Source organism: Larus michahellis, chromosome 19 (assembly GCF_964199755.1).
Source record: "Larus michahellis chromosome 19, bLarMic1.1, whole genome shotgun sequence".
Classification (NCBI taxonomy): domain Eukaryota; kingdom Metazoa; phylum Chordata; class Aves; order Charadriiformes; family Laridae; genus Larus; species Larus michahellis.
Window position 1 is genome coordinate 4,357,886 of NC_133914.1, and position 17,003 is coordinate 4,374,888.

Below are 17,003 nucleotides of genomic sequence, written 5' to 3' on the forward strand. Positions count from 1 at the left end.
AGGTTTTGTGGGGAGGGGAGAGGAACGAGGCTGCAGAGTTTTGGCTTGTGCAGAAAGAACTGTTCTGTGAATATCCCCAGCAGTTGTGGCTGGGTTTTTTTTCTGTGTTTGATTACCTCTTCCTTTCTTAAGTCAAGTAGTTTCTGAATTTGGATGCTGGAGGTTGTCACGGAAGCACCGTTTGGATTTTTCATTCTTACAAAGTGGTCATTTCAGCTTGTGCTGTGTAGGTGCTTGAAGTGGAATAAAGTTGAGCTCTGTCAGCTGCGTCCCCTGACCTGGAAATAATCAATGCAACAGGCTGAAATGCAGAAAAAAAACTGTCTCAAAGCTGCTGTGGATGGGGAGGGAGGCGCAGGCCAGGAAATGAGCGTTTTCTTAAAAATTCTCTGAGTTCAAAATGAATCATTTTGACAATTTCTTTTGGGGGAGGGGAAAAAGAACCTTTTATGGTTGATTTTACTGGTCACTTCAGGCTCTCTTTTTTCTTCCCCCCCCCCCCTTTCCATATGGGACTTCCTGCTTCTGTTTGGTTTCTCTTTGGCCTTTTGAGCTTGTCTTATTGCTTGCCTTGAGAGAGGGATTAGCGATGTATGCATTTCAAAGCGGGGCAGTTGCACGCTGTGGTGCTTGGGCATCCCAGTGGATATGCAGATAAACGCGGCAGCACCCGCAGGCTTGCCTCGAGGAGCACAATACCTGAAACACTGGTATCAGAGAGATTGGTGCATTCCACTTTATGCTGATACGAAGGTTTCTATCCCAAGTTCTGGCAATACAGGGAGTTGAAAATGTGTTGTGTTTTTTTTTTTTTTTTTTTTTTTTCCTTCCTAACCAAGGCTCCTCTGCCTGAGCTTTTCTTGGTGTGTGATTGTGGCCCTTGCTTCTGTGCGGTTTCTTGAGAAGGCTGTGCCTTTTAATTTTTTAAAATTTTTTAAATTTTTTTTTTTTTTTTAAATTTTTGCTAATAGTGGACAGCATGGAGTGCTGCTTACAAAGCCACCCTAATCTTCCAGCCACTCCAGTGACATGTTTGGTGCCTGTGACCTGCTTCTCAGGGTTGCTCAGCTATTTGTCCATGTGGCAATTTTCTCTCCTCCCACCCCTTCCTCCGGGTTCGAACTGAGCTAATCCCTCCCGCTACTGGGGAGGAAACTCCCCACCCCGCAGAGCATCGCCGGGCCCGATCCGGGCTGTGTGGAGCCCTTTGCCGGCAATAAGCGTCCCTTGGGAGACGATGCAGCTTCGCAGGAGCGGAGCTGCGCTGTGCTCGATGCCGGGCTGGTTTCCTGTTTCTATTCTGGTCTCGAGCTGCTCGGCTCTGCTTCCTGCCCGCACGCCTCGCACAGATTCCCCGAACCCCCAGTCTCTTGTTTTTTTTAGGAGCGATTTCGGTTACGGACCCGACTGAAAGAGGAGACCTCTGCGTGGAGGGGGACGGCAGGGACGGCTGGCAGCTTGCTTGGGAGAGGACGGGCTCTGGCCGGAGCGACTAGGCGGGACAACGTTTAATCAGGAAATTGCTGTAGGATGACCAGTTCTGGTCTTGGATGCTGAACAATAGTCTGTGCTCTGTCACATGCATCCCCTGTGCTGCCGCAGCCTGGAAATACAGAGCCGCTCCTTGCACCATCGCTGCTGAGGCCGGGTGACCCTCTGTTTTTAAACACGTTTTCAAGAAGTTGTAGGGCAGGGAAATCAGTTTTTCACTTCCTTTTTACTGCTGACGTGGTGTCATTGGAGAGCCTTTAAAATGTGCGGAAGCCTCTTGTCAGTCTGATGTCGGACATACAAGCCTCATCCTCTTCCCTTTCCATCCAAACTTAACCCTGCACGAGGTTCCGCGCTGTGCAAGGGAGGGCTGGCGTGACCTTCAGCTGCTGCGTGGAGCAGTCGCTGGGATAAATTAAGGTGTTTAACTTTGGCTGACAGCGCTGCATGCGTTTTAAATGCTGCCACACCTGAGCTTTCCGTCTACAGGAATCGTTTTCCTGTTTTGGCGTGCTGGATGGACTTGTCTCCGAGGCGTGCACGATCATAAATGCCGTGGAGAAAACTGTTTCCACGTGGGGCTCAAATGCAGGGCACGGCGGGGGCCCAAGGCTCAGCCACACCGCTCAGATGGGCTTGTGCCTGCACCCTTATGGCTACGAGTTTTGCACCGTGATTTCAAACAAATCCTGGTAATTGGAGGAGGAATTGTGTTATGGTTTTTATTATAATTTTGAATCAGGTCTTACCTAGGAAAATAGAAACCTTTGTTTTTAAAAAAAAAAAAAAAAAAAAAGAGTTGAATTTCCTGAAATGACAAGAAGTGACATCTCTAGGAATTGACTGTTCTGGCACCCTGACCCCGCGGGTAGCACCGGGCGTACGTCAGCGTCTGGCACGGGCCAGGTTTCCATGGTTATGCTACCTCTTCCCGTGCACGCTCTGAGCCAGGGCAAGAGGAGGATTTCCTTGATTCTTTCCAAACGTGCCTTCAGTTTCTCTGTCCCATCCACATCAGTGGTACCTGCCTGCGGGTGTGGTATTGCGGACGGGTTCTCGACTGCGAGTGGTTTCTCTAGAGATGCCCCAGCTGGCAGCGTCAGGGTCTCTGCCATAGCCCCTCGTCGCTCCATCGCTGGCTCCTATGATGGACTTTGGGAAGGAGCTGCCAGCTTTCAGCTGTCTCTTCAGCTGCTTTTTCTATCCAGAGGGCCGCCAGATCTGTCAGGCTTGGAAATACCTGATGCCTTAGAAATCTTGTTCTCTCCTAAAAAATCTTCCTTCCTTCTGCTTTTTCAGAAATTGATTCTGTCACTCTTAATTGTTTCAAAGAGGCTAATAACAATACTAAAAGCTGAGTTGTCTTAAAATCCAAAGTATTGGCCTGAACAGGGGCCTTCTTAATTTTTTTAAATTATTTCACACTCCTGCCTTTGCTGCGTTTCTTTGCCCACCCTAACTCGTGTGGTTGGCATGGTGGCATAATCACGTGCTGAGATGACTAAATGCTTTGGAGTCTAAATTGAACACATCGGAGACTAGAAAGTGCCTTCCAGAGGAAGCACTGCTGGGGAATTGGAATATCCTTACGGCTGGCAATGAGAGGGTAGCTTCCTGCCTCTTACGTGATTTAGCTTTTTATATGATCTGGGGTTTGTCTTCAGACTGAAGTAAAATACTTAAAAACCTCTGGAAGAAAACCAAAAGCTCTTTAAATAAACGGGTTGTGGTCTGCCATCTGAGACCCGTGCTACTTTCTCACTTGCACTTTCCTTCCCTGGTGTCAGACCGGCCTTTCGATTGATATGATTGATTTGTGGGTCTCACTCCTCCTGCATCCCCAAAACCCTCCAAAAAACCAATGTCGCTGAGAGCATCCTCAGATGCTGCTGCCACGTTGCTGCTCGTTGTGTCCTGGGGTCCTCCATGGGCTCCTTCTTCTTTCCTGCAACTTGTTTTAGGGTCACTGTTGAAGCCGGAGATTTTATCCTTCCATTTGGCAATGCTGCTGCTGGGTGGCCAGGCCACCTCCTGCGTTAGCCAAAGTGACGCTACTCCGTCAAGCAAAACTTCAGCGTTTACCGCTGCTGTTGGAATACTTTATGTTGTGACAATGTTTAGGTAAAACCTGGACTACTTTCTACAAGCTGAGCGGCTTTCCAAGGGTTAAATGGAAACTCTTTTCTGGAGAGTTTTGCTGCTGCGTTTCCCAGGGTCCTGCGGAAGAGCTCAGCACCCAGCGCTCCCCGAGTGGGAATGTCTGCCCTTCCGCACGCTGGGTTTTCCCTTCAGCGACATCTTGTTCTGTGGATGAATCGCGTTACTCCTTCTATACTTGGCGCTGCAGCTACAGCTTTTGAATCTCTCCTCTCCAAAGACCGAGGATATGAAATTTGTTAGTCTGCTCAGTGTTTGGAGGGGGGAGGAAAGTCTGCCCCCGCCCCCCCTGCCCTTTTTTTTTTTTTTTTTTTTTTTAAATTTTATTTGGAGGGGGGAGAGAAGGAGGGGTGGCACAGGGTGGGAGCAGTAGATGTGATTAAAGCTCCTGCCGAGTAGATCTGTGGGAGTGGAGTATCGACCTCTGAAAAATCAATGGCTGCTGCGGTAGCAGAGCTGGCTGTTTTGCAAGGTCTCCCGTTGCAGGAATGTAGTAAAGCCAGCAGCACTTCCGTCTGTCGTCCTCCCTTTTTTATTTTGTACCTGCTTTCTGCCAAACGACCAGACTCACCTAGATTTACTGAGGTGGATTAGAGCAGCTTATTTTTGCAATCAGAGTAAGATTTCTTGTGTGACACTGAGCCCCTCCTCCTGACAGCCTCCTTTCCAAATGCTCTTTTTCCTGCAGTGCAGCTAGAGCCAGCAGCTTCTTCCAGTGTGTCTAAAGCCAGGCTGGAAGAATGAGCTTTTCAGCTTCTTTTTTGAGCAAGGAAACTGCACGAATCTTCTCTTGCATGTTCTAGTCCCCATCTTAGGTTTGTAATTGTCAGCGCTGATACCTGAGAGGAGCTTAAACTCCTCGTAAGGGAAGGGAATATGGACTCCATCTAGCAGAGGCTGAAGCCTTGGTAGCGTTACCTTCCTGATATTTGTTTTAGTGGGGAGGTGTTTTTCCCTTGAAGTAGTAAAAGTCTAGGACCTATTTCCTTTACCTAAGGGCTGCTTGGGTGAGTAAGTGGCACGTAATGGGACTGAAATGTTTTTATGCGTGCTTGGTTTTATAACCAGGATCTTGGGTTTTTCTCCAACAGAGCTTGCTGCAGAACCCGAGAACTGGCTAGTTTCTAGTTGCTCACACGTGGTCCTTGCTCAGATCTGAGGCTGAGCTTCCAGGGATGTCTCTGAGGGGCCAAACCCAGTGATTTCATTGAATAATTAAATCCCTTTGTTCCTTCTGATTGCTGATCTTGTCCCATTTTGAAGTGGTGTATAAGAGGAAGAGGCAAGGCCATGAATTTAAAAAGCTTTCATAAAGCACAGGTGTACTGTGCAGCTCGTGCTACTATGGCAGCGATCTTCCCTCTGGGCATTCCCTATTTCTTATGTCAGGAGAAAGTCTTCTTTCCCTGTTAAACTAAAAGCAAACTTTTCAACACCTTGGAGAATAAGAGGTAAGAGCCTACGTGGAGGCAAGCTGGTTTTGGTCAAGGGGACACCAGCTTGTGTTGCTAGGCTTTGCTTGTGTTTGATTAGTCTTTAGTCATGTTGGGTAGCTTGGGAATGTGGCTGAACATGCTTCCCGCACATGTATAAACACAAAATCAATAACAGGTAAACCGTCAGCTTTAAAATATGTATTTTTGGTTTCTACCCGACTCCTCCGAAAGTATGACAGGGTACGGAGTGCATGGGAACAGAGGGTTAACAGGGTCTTTCACTTCACTTTAAATTCCAGAAATGTTCTAGATGCAGCAAGAGGTTTTATTGGAGAGACATCCTGCACGCATCCTTCCTCTTCCTCCCCTCTGTCTCTTGTCCAGCCCATACACGCACCAAGAACGATGATCGTTTAGAAGGTGCTTTTGGTGCTGTAAAGATGCACTCATTAGCTTCTGCACAATAACCAATGGTAGAAGAGCAGAATGAGACGAATGGTGGCCTTCCCTGGTGAAACTTTTATATTTTTGGGGATAGGACAGGACTTGGAAATCTGCTTTGTCTTTGGAATAGTTCACTTTCCTTCTCATGGCGATGGTAGGTCTTCACGTTTTCACCCAGGGTGTTCAGCGAGCCTGCGGCTGCCTACTAAACCCTAAAAGCCAGTGCTCAGTAGGTTTCGTGTTTGTGGTGGGACATGCTGATGGATTTTGTCAGGATTTTAGAGCGTGGCAGTTGAAATTGAGCTGACGGTGATGCAGAGCTTGCAGGAGCGTGAGCCCTTTCCAGTGGGCCTCCAGTGAGCTGGACCAGCTCGGAGACTGAAAAACTCCCTTCTGACTCTGATTTGTCGGCAAGAAAAAACTTTGGAGACAGCAGTAGATTACAACTCTCTCCATATGAAAAGTACCAACTGGATTTCTGCTGTAGCTGAAGTTGTGTTCCCCAGCTCCAACTTCTGGTTTCTCCTGGGGAAGCGGTCTGGAAGAGGCAGACAGTAGGCAGGAGGGTGGTGGCAGGGCTGTAGAGCCCTCCCCAGACCCTTCCCTCACATCTGGGGAAATCTCAAGTCAGCTTTGCAAAGTGTCTCCTTGGATGTGATGTGAATCTGTTAAGTCTGGTGTAAATGGAGCACGGTGAGGTCTCCGGGCCGCTTTGTGTTAGGAGATAGAGTGCTTTGTGAAGCATAAGATGCAAGATTCCGTTGCCTGTACTGTAGAAGGAGGAACGAGTCTATCCATTTCCCCGAAATAGCAGGGAGATCCTAAGCTTGCCAGTCAGCTGTGTAATTTTTGTGATAGAGAGGATTGAGGTATTTTGGGTGTGGAAATAAAAAGGGAAGGAAAGGACAAGCTTGTGATTTTTAAGTGTTGATAGTTCTTGAATGAGTGGAAAAGAAACTGCAGAGAAAATGAGATTGTAATAGAAAGTAGGTATTTCAATTAGTCAGAAGCAATGAAGAGACTTTTTCCCTTTCAGAAAGAATCGGGGAATAAATTTAGCCGTTGTTCTCTGGTCTTGCTTGTAAGCATCTTTATGGAAACAACTGGCCTTACAGAATTTATAAGCTCCACCACATGCTCGTCTCTGGCTCATAATTTCCTTGAGTGCTATCTAGTGATCTGATAGTGCCTACGATCATTACAGCCTGACTGCGCGCCTTCCCTCTTCCCCCACGCTTTTCATATGCACTTAAGCTGGGGCTGGGCAGGGGAGTCTAAAGGAAGGCTGCAGTCCCCAGCGAGGAGATCAATTTGCTTTCTGGTCAGTCTTCCTGCTCTTCCAGATCCGTGGGATGGGCCAGAGCGGAGCCTTGGATCTCTTTTCCTCTGGGGTTTTGTTACCTTGATCTTAAGTATTTCTTGTTGTTTCATCTTTATGTTTGTTTAACAAATGAGCTCGTATCAGATAGTGAAATGGTGGTTCCTTTTTTTCATATAAAAGAAACCTTGCTGTTTCCAGCATAAACTCACCGGCTCCCTTGTGTTGGTCATGCCAGGACTTGCAACCCTTTCCCTGAGATAGATGAACTCCCCTGCCCCCTCCTTTGGGTACCAGATTGTGTGATTTCAGGCATGGTTTTGTTGTGGTGTGAAAAGAAGGTGTTAGCTGCTGAGTCCTTGTTTGTCAGCAGTACTGACAAACCCATGCTGGCATCGGCGAGGGCTGGGCAACCAATCGCAGCTGGAACAGTTATCGTTTCAGGGTCCCCGTGGGCTTCCGCTATCAGGTCACATCCCAAAATAACACTGGGCAGTATTTCAAGTGAAGAAACTCAGGCTTTGGGGCTGCAGCCAGCCTGGAGTGTGAGATTCTGTGTGAAATAGTTGGAATCCCTCCAGCGTTTTTGATCTGCATGGCAGATGAGCAATAAAATGCATAAAAAACACATTGGAAACACGTGAGGAAATTCTCCAGACCCTGACGTTTCCTTCAAGTTGGCAGAGTTACTGCTGTCGAGCCTCACCTCCTGTCTGGGCTCGACTGGCTGCGGCTCGCGGGAGGAGGGAAGAGGAGAGCCCTTCTCCTGGTGCTGCTCCGTCTTTCCAGGTCTCCTCCTGATGCTCCGTGGGAGGCAAATACAACCTCCCTGGCCCTCTCCTCTTGGGCTTCATCCAGAACCCACTGACGGCAGCAGGTCTCCATTATTTCAATGAGGTTTTCTTTTTTTAAAAGCTTCTCTGCTACGGCCGTCCTTAAAACAGTCTGTGGAGCGATTGAGAGATTTCTTTTTCCCCTACTTTGTGGTGCACTCAAGTAAGCGGGATATCAGAGCTGGAGGGTGTCCTTTAGTTAAAAAACCCCAACACTCTGTGCTTTGATGGTTGGCATCCTGAGAAAATAACTTGATAGGTGGAAAACAGCTCCTTACTGATTAGCTGCTTGCACTTGGGCGTTCCAGTCCCCGCTTCCCTCCTTCCCCTTGCAGGAGTTTCCCTTCTGAGAAACTTCGTCCTGCTGAATAACACCCTCAGAAACTGCTGCTGTGCTGGCAGAGCGTTTCTTCCCTGGGAAATGACTTTATTGTTGGAATTCATAAAACTTACAGATCTTTAGAGGTGCAAGTCACTTTATGAGTTACTTGATTTTTATGGTCCTGTTTCAGTTCCCATCCTAACATCCAAGAAAGGTTGACATGTAATTCACTTTTAACTTGCTTAAGCTGACGATCTTCGGAGTCTGATCCACAGCCTTGTAACTAGGCGGCCTGCGTTTCCTATATGTGAGGTCTGTGATGGTATGCTAGCAATGCAGAGGGGCCCTCGCTCGCATGTCTAAAGCAACCCTTGTATTAACCTGCTTAATTAAAACTGAATGTTTTTAAATGACTTGCAGTACTTAGGTTAAGCTTTGATGCATAGGCAAGGCTGAAGACATCAGCTTTAAAGACTGTTATCTAGTTACCTAGGAGTTAATTTTCAAACAGCTTTTAACATTGCTTCGTTTTATGTCTTGCAGATATTTTCATGCCTGGCATTACCAAGTCATATCCTCTTAGTCGGCCCGGTTCTTGTATGAATATTGCTCCTACCACGTAGCAGACAGTGACCTCAGATCCTGGAGGCAAACCTTCTCTTCTGCCTCTCAGAGAAGCGTGTCACTCATATTCCTGATAACAGAAGGAAACTTCCGCATTTCACCTTGCACGCTTGCTCTGTATCTGTCCTTTCATGCCAGTATTTTATCTCAGGCGTACATTTATAATGTGTTTTTTCCCGTTGAGCCTAAAAATCTCCCATCTAAGTAGCTGTAGGTTCTGCCCCTCTGGTCTGGAGGTTTAACTGCTCTGAAATGCCATGCCCATGTAAGCTCACGGTGGTGGGGATTTTAAAACTGTAAAGGGTTTTGGCCTTCGAACTTCATTTCAGTCACGGTGAAAACAGTGTTTGCATGCATTTGGTGATTCAGACTAAAAGTATCTTATTCTATTTAAGGGACATACCAGTATTTCCATCCAGTTTTAGGTTGTACTGAATTGGTTTGTGGACGTTCTGATCCCTTCATTGACTTAGAGGGGAATCTAGTTGTGTATCTCATGCTGGTGGATGAAGTTTGATGGCAGCGAGTCTCAGGGAGAGGAGTGTTTTGCTCTTGATTGTTTGTGTTGGTTGATGCTTTTTAATGCAAAATGTTGGAAATACTGTCTCTTTACTCCCACTCCAGATGGTTTCCGCAGTAGGAGTGTGGGGTTTGTCAAAGTTGTCCAAGTAGCTGCATAAAGGACTAATGCTTTTGATGTTACAATAGGAAGGTAGTGAAAATTGCAAGAAGTCTTAGACACTATTTTTAGGCTTTTTCTGCAGTTTTTTGGCTTTCATTGAAATAAAACAAAGCGCTTCTTTTTTTTTCCCCCCTCAGGAAGATAATAGTTCAGCAGTAAGCAAATATACCTCTGAGACTGTTGTGCAGGAAATGGTCCCTCAAACAGAAGCAGTAATGGAAGGGGAGGAAGGACATGCTATGCGCTAAGTCATCCCACCAAGTGACTGGTGTTTTCATTTGCCAGCGTTTGTTAGAAGCGTTTTGATCAAATTCCACCATTAAACTAGACAAGATTGCCTTGCTGCAGCAGACAACTGAACGTGGCGCAGCTGATGCCCAGCTCTCCCCTTTGTCCTCCCTGAATGTCACTGTCTGTCCAACAAGTGTGATGAGGTTGTTGGATATCTCCCTGGTCGTGTTTTTATTCTTCCTTAACTCCAGTTTTCCACTTTCTAGGATGTGGTGCTGTACTGTCCTCCAGCTTAGATGATGGGGATGTGCTGTCACAGCCTTTTCACACATCACCTGGCAGGCAGGTGTTACAGAGCGATAGGGCTCTCGCTTGCTCCTGAAGACCGATAAGTTTGCAGTATCTTGTGTCTGAGGTCCTTCCGCGCCGCACGGAGCTGGGAAAATGTTATCCGAACTGCTGCTAAACAAGGCATCACCCAGTCAGTGTAAATGAGACCAGGGTGTCCAAGTTATTTATCAGTTGGCTTGGCCTTCCTGCGTGGTGTTTTATGTGAGGTTGGCTCTGCTCATGCTGGTCAGAGGGAGTCAGTCTGAAATACCTTCAGGGCTCAGGCCAGAGCACTTTTGATCCAGGGTTGATTGCTTTGAAAGACTTACAAAGGATGGGGTGAAGTCCTGGTAGGCTTTGGTCTGCCACTTCTTCACCTTCTGTGATCCTTTGAATCTCTGGCAGAGATTTTATCTAATCACTGGAATAGTTATAACTTCCCAGCTTTCTGTTCAAACGTGCCACCGCTCACTCAGTCTTGGACTGCGTTCTCCAAGCCTGAATAGCTGATGCACCTTATTATCAAACAGCTAGTATAATTGTGCGTGGTGGATCCGCGCATCATTATCTTCTCGGGAGTATCCCCATTTTTCAGACTTGCCAGCTGATTTTTGGTTCTGTCACTTTGCAGGCGCCGCTTGTGGCAATTGGAGGTTTCAACTTCCTTAGGCTTTTTGTGCTTTTCTTCTTCAGAGTGGATACGTGTGGTAGGAAGGGTGTCTTCTAGCCTCGCCTTCAAGAACAGCTGAACTTTATAGGGTGATATTCTAACTGCTAATTTTTGCTATCTTTGAAGAAAGGGAAGTGGGAACCCTGAAGAGTATTTTATGGTTTTCTTTTAAATCTCTGTTTAGTTTGTTTTTATCCATCTCAAGTGAGTAGTTTCCCAGCTCATATGAGGTTTATGAATTAATTATGGTGAGGCAGGAGTTTTCTGTCTTTTAGAAGCTGAGATATGTTTCTCTTCCAAGCCACGATCACATGGGTTGTTTCTTCTATTTGCAGTTTTACGTGTATTGTTGATGCATTGTTTAATTTCTTGCCTCTAAACTGAATTAAAAGGAGCAAGTAGGAGAATGAGCTGGTTATTTGGACCATCAGCAAGCACTCGGCAAAGCAGCTAGGGAACTTTTGGGTTCAGAGACAGGCAGCAGGATAAGACACGTTTAGCAGTTACCTCAGTCTGCAGCAGCCTTCGTTACTGACGATAACGTGAACCGAGTTCATTGATTTCTATTTGTAGTATGCCTAAGGGAGAAATGCACTCTTTCTTAGTGGTATGTGAGAGAACAGTCCCGTGTCTTTTTTTATTGTTGCCTGATGTGTTTCTCTGTGTGTTGCAGGACCTGTCTGGTTCAATAGATGATCTACCCATGGGTACAGAAGGAGCCCTGAGTCCTGGAGTAAGCACATCAGGGATTTCCAGCAGTCAAGGAGAGCAGAGTAACCCAGCTCAGTCTCCTTTCTCTCCACATACCTCTCCTCACCTGCCAGGCATCAGAGGACCCTCCCCATCCCCAGTTGGATCTCCAGCTAGTGTTGCTCAGTCCCGCTCTGGTCCGCTTTCACCTGCTGCAGTACCAGGTAACGCTACTCAGCACGTGTTGATCTTCTGGTGGGGCTGCCTCGTGCAGCTGGAGAGTGAATTAAAATGGCCAGTGGGGAGGATTTGGTCAGTGTTAGTACGATGTGGTTATTGAGGTCTTGCGATCTCATTTGTTTGTTTTAAAGCGTCTGTAACTTGTAAAGGATGCAGTAGGATGGGGTGGGATGGCTGGTAAACCAGCAGTGTCATTTTTCTGGGTTAATGTGTCTGATCTTGCTCTTGTTTTTCTTCACTGTGGCTAACATGCCCTTCTCCTGAAGTTGTTTGTAATTCTGGTATTTAATACTCTGGCATCCTGGGGTTTGTGGTGTGCAGTTTTTGTGATTAACCACTTTCCTTTTTGCGGTGTAGGCAATCAGATGCCACCCCGACCGCCCAGTGGCCAGTCGGACAGTATCATGCATCCTTCCATGAACCAGTCAAGCATAGCGCAAGATCGAGGTGTGTGACATGAGTTAAAAGATTTAATTGTGTGAATCTCTTTGTAACTCTAGATGTGTAACTGAAAATCACCTGGCCTGATGACATGGATTCTATGTTGAGACAGCATTTAAAAGCTGCCCCAGATTTATAAGCTGCAAGCATTTAGGCATCTTGCAGTAAATTCAGCTGTTGCTGGTTGTTTGGCCTCTTAATGTTCCATCCAAAGCTAGTAAGATGTAAGACGTTTTCTCTGGCTTTTGACATGCTTTTCTGTGAATATTGCTTGTCCAAGGTCTGTGACCTTAAGCTACAAAATGAGGGGTGCTCGCAGCAGTAGCGTGTCTTTTCCCCCTAAGAGAATAAGGTTAATGTGGGGGAAAATGCATGTAAAATTTAGCTCTCGTGGCTAAAGGTATATAGTTGTCACCCTGAGAAAACAAACAAGCAAACAAAAACCAACAAGAAACCTGTAGGATTTGCCGAGTGGTACTGTCTACTCCTGTGACATGAAGTTGGTTTTGTTTTGTTTTGTTTTTTTTTCTGGTTAAACCAGGAAATTGGATCTGTTATCTTAGCAGATAACACTGGCTCCTTAATAGCAACCACTGTAAAATCTGTCTAGGCTGTTGCTGAAAGGATTTTGTTAGTGGGTCCTGGGGGTTGCTGTTACCTAAGAACACGTGTGTCCAGTGGTACCTCTGGATCCTTTGCACTAATAACTGTCTGCTCCTCACCCTGGGTGAACAGGTTACATGCAGAGGAACCCTCAGATGCCCCAGTACAGCTCACCCCAACCCGGCTCAGCCTTATCTCCCCGTCAGTCTTCTGGAGGACAGATGCACGCTGGAATGGGGCCATACCAGCAGAACTCCATGGGAAGCTACGGACCCCAGGGTGGGCAGTACGGACCACAAGGTGAGGCACAGTCAGCTCCTCAAGGTGGCAACTGAGCTCAGCAAATAGAAAAGGCCTCCCTCTATTGTAACATCTTGTCTTTGATAAACCGTTCTTATTTGTCCCCTCTTAATGTGTGGGTAATACAAAATAGTGCACTGCTTATGAGCTGGAAGGAAGTGTGCTTTGTTTGTGTTGAGATTGATGAAATATGTTGCTTTCAGGGCTAGTTGTACGTCTAAATGTAGGATCCTTCCTCCTCACTTAAAAAGATGGAGGTTGTGCATGCAATGTAATAGAGAAGACTGGCCAGTTCTCTTTGGAGAGAAAGAAAATTGAGTCTTGCATGTTTTGGAAAGGGTTAAGTGAGTTTTTTGCATCCTATCCTGGACCATTTACCTCGTTCTGCTCGGTTGAGGTTTGGGAGAGTTTCAGGCAGCTTTTGAATCGATGTTGTTACTTGGCTATGTCAAAACACATTTTCTGTGGCTTATATCCAAGTACTTTGACTTTTTGTTGAGGTGTTAACACTCCCCCTCATCTCTGTTAGTGATCTTTAAATATTTGCTGATAGAAGATTTTTTTATGGTGATTCATAAACTAACTAGTTGAACGATGTTGTCTTCCCCTCTTTTTATCTCCTTAGGAGGTTATCCCAGGCAGCCAAACTACAATGCGATGTCCAATGCCAACTACCCCAGTCCAGGAATGGGAGGAAGCATGAATCCCATGGGAGCAGGAAGCCAGATGCACGGGCAGACTGGTGTGCCGCCGTACAGCGGGCTTCCTCCAGGCAGGATGAGCCATGCAACCATGGGGAACAGACCTTATGGACCTAACATGGCGAATATGCCACCTCAGGTGGGGACCGGGATGTGCCCCCCACCAGGTGGCATGAATCGCAAAGCACAAGAAGCGGCTGCCGCTGCCATGCACGCTGCTGCCAACTCCATCCAGAACAGGTAAGGAATGAGGTTCTCCCTGGTCTCTGAAGTCCCTTCCCTACGTCAGATCTAGGTTTCAGAGCTGTGGGTGGAACAACCCAAAATTGGGGTCATACTGAACATACGCTTCCTTGAAGGTTTGCCCTTCTTGGAGACTTTTTCATCAGTCTTAAGTGTTAAAAAAGGAAGAGCATAAAGCTTGAATGGACGAGCAGTGTGTTGGAATACATCATTAATTACATGCTTAGGGAATTTTTAATATTCATAGGTGAAATCTATTTAACTCTGAGATCCCTTCAGTTGTTTTCGCTTTCTGGTCGTCTTTGTTACATGGGTGACTTAAAAGACGCTGCGTGTGTGGTAAAGCCCATAAATCCAGCAGAAAGCCATCCAGCTGCATGGAACCAAGGCATTACTTGTCCAGTGTAATGAACTTCTTCCTTTTAGGGCCTTGATGAGCAGCTGTGGGAAAGGGAGCTGGAATTCAGCACTGAACTTTGCAACTATTTTCTGTGGTTGTGGGGTTTTTTTGTGTTTGGTTTTTTTTTTTTTTTTTTTTTTTTTTTTCACTGCCCATTTCAGAGTAGGTGTATGTGGCCTACCAGAATGCCTTGTGAGCCCTGGACTTGTAAATTGGGTTTTCCCAGTAAAGCTGTTAGATATATTTGTTGTCTGACTGGGCATTGTGGTCTTTATCCTGACCTAACGGCTGCTTCTGCAGTTCACTGCCTGGTGTTACCTATGGCTGCCAGGAGGTCAAGTTCCCAAATGCCAAATAAAGGCATCAAAGCCTGTCCCTTTGAGTAACAAGTCTGAACGAGAGTTGTGTATGAGGTTTTCTGAGACACGTAAAATAGTGTAGCTTGTATGGGTAACAAAACAGAAAGAAATAAAGAAAAATCATTAAATGTGGCCAGAGAACTACACTGTCCATCTCTACAAATAATATATTCTCACTTAAACGCACAAGGCTGCAGTATTTGCAGATCTGTTTTGCCCTATAAAGGTGGCTTAACAACTGAAATGAAGTTCAGTTTGGGGATGTGGTAGAACAAGATTAAGGGTGAAAACGTTCAGAACTGAAGTCCCTCTTTCAAAATGGTTTGCATCCCCTTTGCTTTTGAGAATGAGCCTTGGGCTCAAGGGTAGCTAAGCTTTAAAAGAGCACCTGATCTTTGGTCTTTTGCTGGAAAAGTGAGCTGGAGAAAGTCACTTCTCCGCTCCTTTGTAGGAGGTTTCTTTTAGCAAACCTGCTCCATTAGAAAACAAGATCTTAATGCTTAGTATTTGGGGTAAATGTCTGTTTCTTTCTTGACTTCTCTAGGCCTCCTGGTTATCCCAACATGAACCAAGGGGGAATGATGGGCACGGGACCTCCTTATGGACAGGGAATTAACAGTATGGCTGGCATGATAAACCCCCAGGGCCCACCCTACCCGATGGGGGGGAATATGGCGAACAACTCTGCAGGTAAGTCAGTGCGGACTGTTAGCCATGGCATTGATTTCGTTGTACTGGATTGAAAATCAGTCTTAAAGGTTCTTTTAACTTCCTAGGGATGGCAGCAAGCCCTGAAATGATGGGTCTTGGGGATGTCAAATTAACACCTGCAACTAAAATGAACAATAAGGCAGATGGGACGCCAAAAACAGAATCCAAGTCAAAGGTAAAATGTTTTGGATTTCGTTTTTAATGACTCGCGTCCTCTTCAGCATTCAGGGATGTTAAACCATTGCATCTTAACTTGGATTGAACAATGCATCCATCTAGTAGTAGTGAGTGTGGCTCCTGAGAGAAACCTAATTTGATTCGTCCTCCTTACCCTGAACAGACTTCTCATTTGCGTGATTGTCCTTGTAGTATGTGATCTGACTGTTGCTTGTGACCATGGTTCTAACTCGTGTAGCGAGTGAGTGGGATATCCTCTTGTGGCGTCTGTTACGTTTTGGAGCATAATAAAAGAAGTAAGCATTTCCAAACGTATGTATGTGTGTTTTAGAGTAGGCTCTGGCTATATTTGCAATAAACCACCAAATACCCACATATGTTAATAGCAGTACAGGACTCTTGAGGAGCCTGAACTCTGCCATCCCCTACAGAGACCCACTAGCCCTCAGGAGGGCCAGGAAAGGGACTTCTCTGTTGGAATTCACGTGCCCTCCCCTATTTACAACTCATGAGTTCAAGCCTTTATCTAGAATTTCTAACCTATGCCTGGCACACGTTATTTATATGTTCTCACTTCAATTGTGGGCTAGTCTTGCCTTGATTGACTGGGGAGAAGGTACCTGAACAGATGCACCTTTGGGTCAGCTTTATCCCACTCACAGATCCTGTGAAGAGCTAATTAGACTGTAGCTTGAATCAGAAGTGTAAAGGTAAAGACCACATAGTTGAATTGCTCAGTGTAAGGAGATTCAACATGAATTACGCTTCGTGTGTCCAGCGCTGGCTGTGTTTGAACTGCGCCAGTGGTTCTAAGAGGTTCTTCAGGATTTATCAGGAAAATTCAAACAACTGAGAGTTTTACTTCTGGGATTTATAAAGTGTTCAGAAATGAACGGGAGCATTTCCTAGTCCTTTGGGAGTAATCAATTTCACTTGCAAAACAATTTAGTATTAGGAATTATCACCTGCCACAGTGAAACTGCCAAAAGAAGTGTAAACAAACCTGAGTGTGTGTCTGGTGTAGGCTTGGAGCTCCTCAGTTATCACCTCTCAGCTGGGAGGTGGTACACTAAAGTGTTACAGTTGTTTCACAAACAGACCTCTTACTAATCCTGTGTTAAAGCCAGAAGAGGGAGGCAAACAAGTTCTTCAGGGAGTATTTTTCTTTGCATTACTGCTACCGGTTTCAAAAGAACCACCAAAAAAAGCAGTTTCTGAGCCTGTAGTCTCCTCTTTCACAATGTGAAGGAAAATACACGCTCTGCAAGTTTGACACCTGTACCACCAGCAGTCTGCCAGAGGATTCAGAAGATCTCTCATTTTTGCTCATGTGTTCTGGCATCTGCCTTTCTACTTATGACAAAGAAGGACTTGAATGGTCTTGGGCTAGGAGATGCCAGAAGCTACAAATAAGGGTTTTTCTGTCCTCCTGCTCTGTGCAGTTCAAGGATTGTCTCGTGCTAAGGAAAACACTCAGTCTGGGGTTTAGGGGTTCGTCTAAAACATCATCAGATTTGAAGTTCACTTCTCTTTTGGAAGTCCATTTTTAAGAAAGCATTTGGGGTGCCAAAATCATTTCTGCCTTTACTCCAAGGGTGTG

The 17,003-nt window shown here is 45.9% G+C and overlaps 1 protein-coding gene across 3 annotated transcripts in view; it reads left to right on the plus strand.

The window, feature by feature from the left end:
• ARID1A (AT-rich interaction domain 1A) overlaps window positions 1-17,003 on the plus strand; it is a 60,622-nt gene that overhangs the window by 30,049 nt on the left and 13,570 nt on the right. For all 3 annotated transcript variants that reach the window (XM_074562823.1, XM_074562824.1, XM_074562825.1), the window contains exons 5-10: window positions 11,212-11,452; window positions 11,826-11,915; window positions 12,645-12,812; window positions 13,438-13,753; window positions 15,060-15,205; window positions 15,292-15,401. In XM_074562823.1, the coding sequence (XP_074418924.1) occupies window positions 11,212-11,452; window positions 11,826-11,915; window positions 12,645-12,812; window positions 13,438-13,753; window positions 15,060-15,205; window positions 15,292-15,401 (1,071 nt within the window). The remainder of the gene's footprint in view (window positions 1-11,211; window positions 11,453-11,825; window positions 11,916-12,644; window positions 12,813-13,437; window positions 13,754-15,059; window positions 15,206-15,291; window positions 15,402-17,003) is intronic.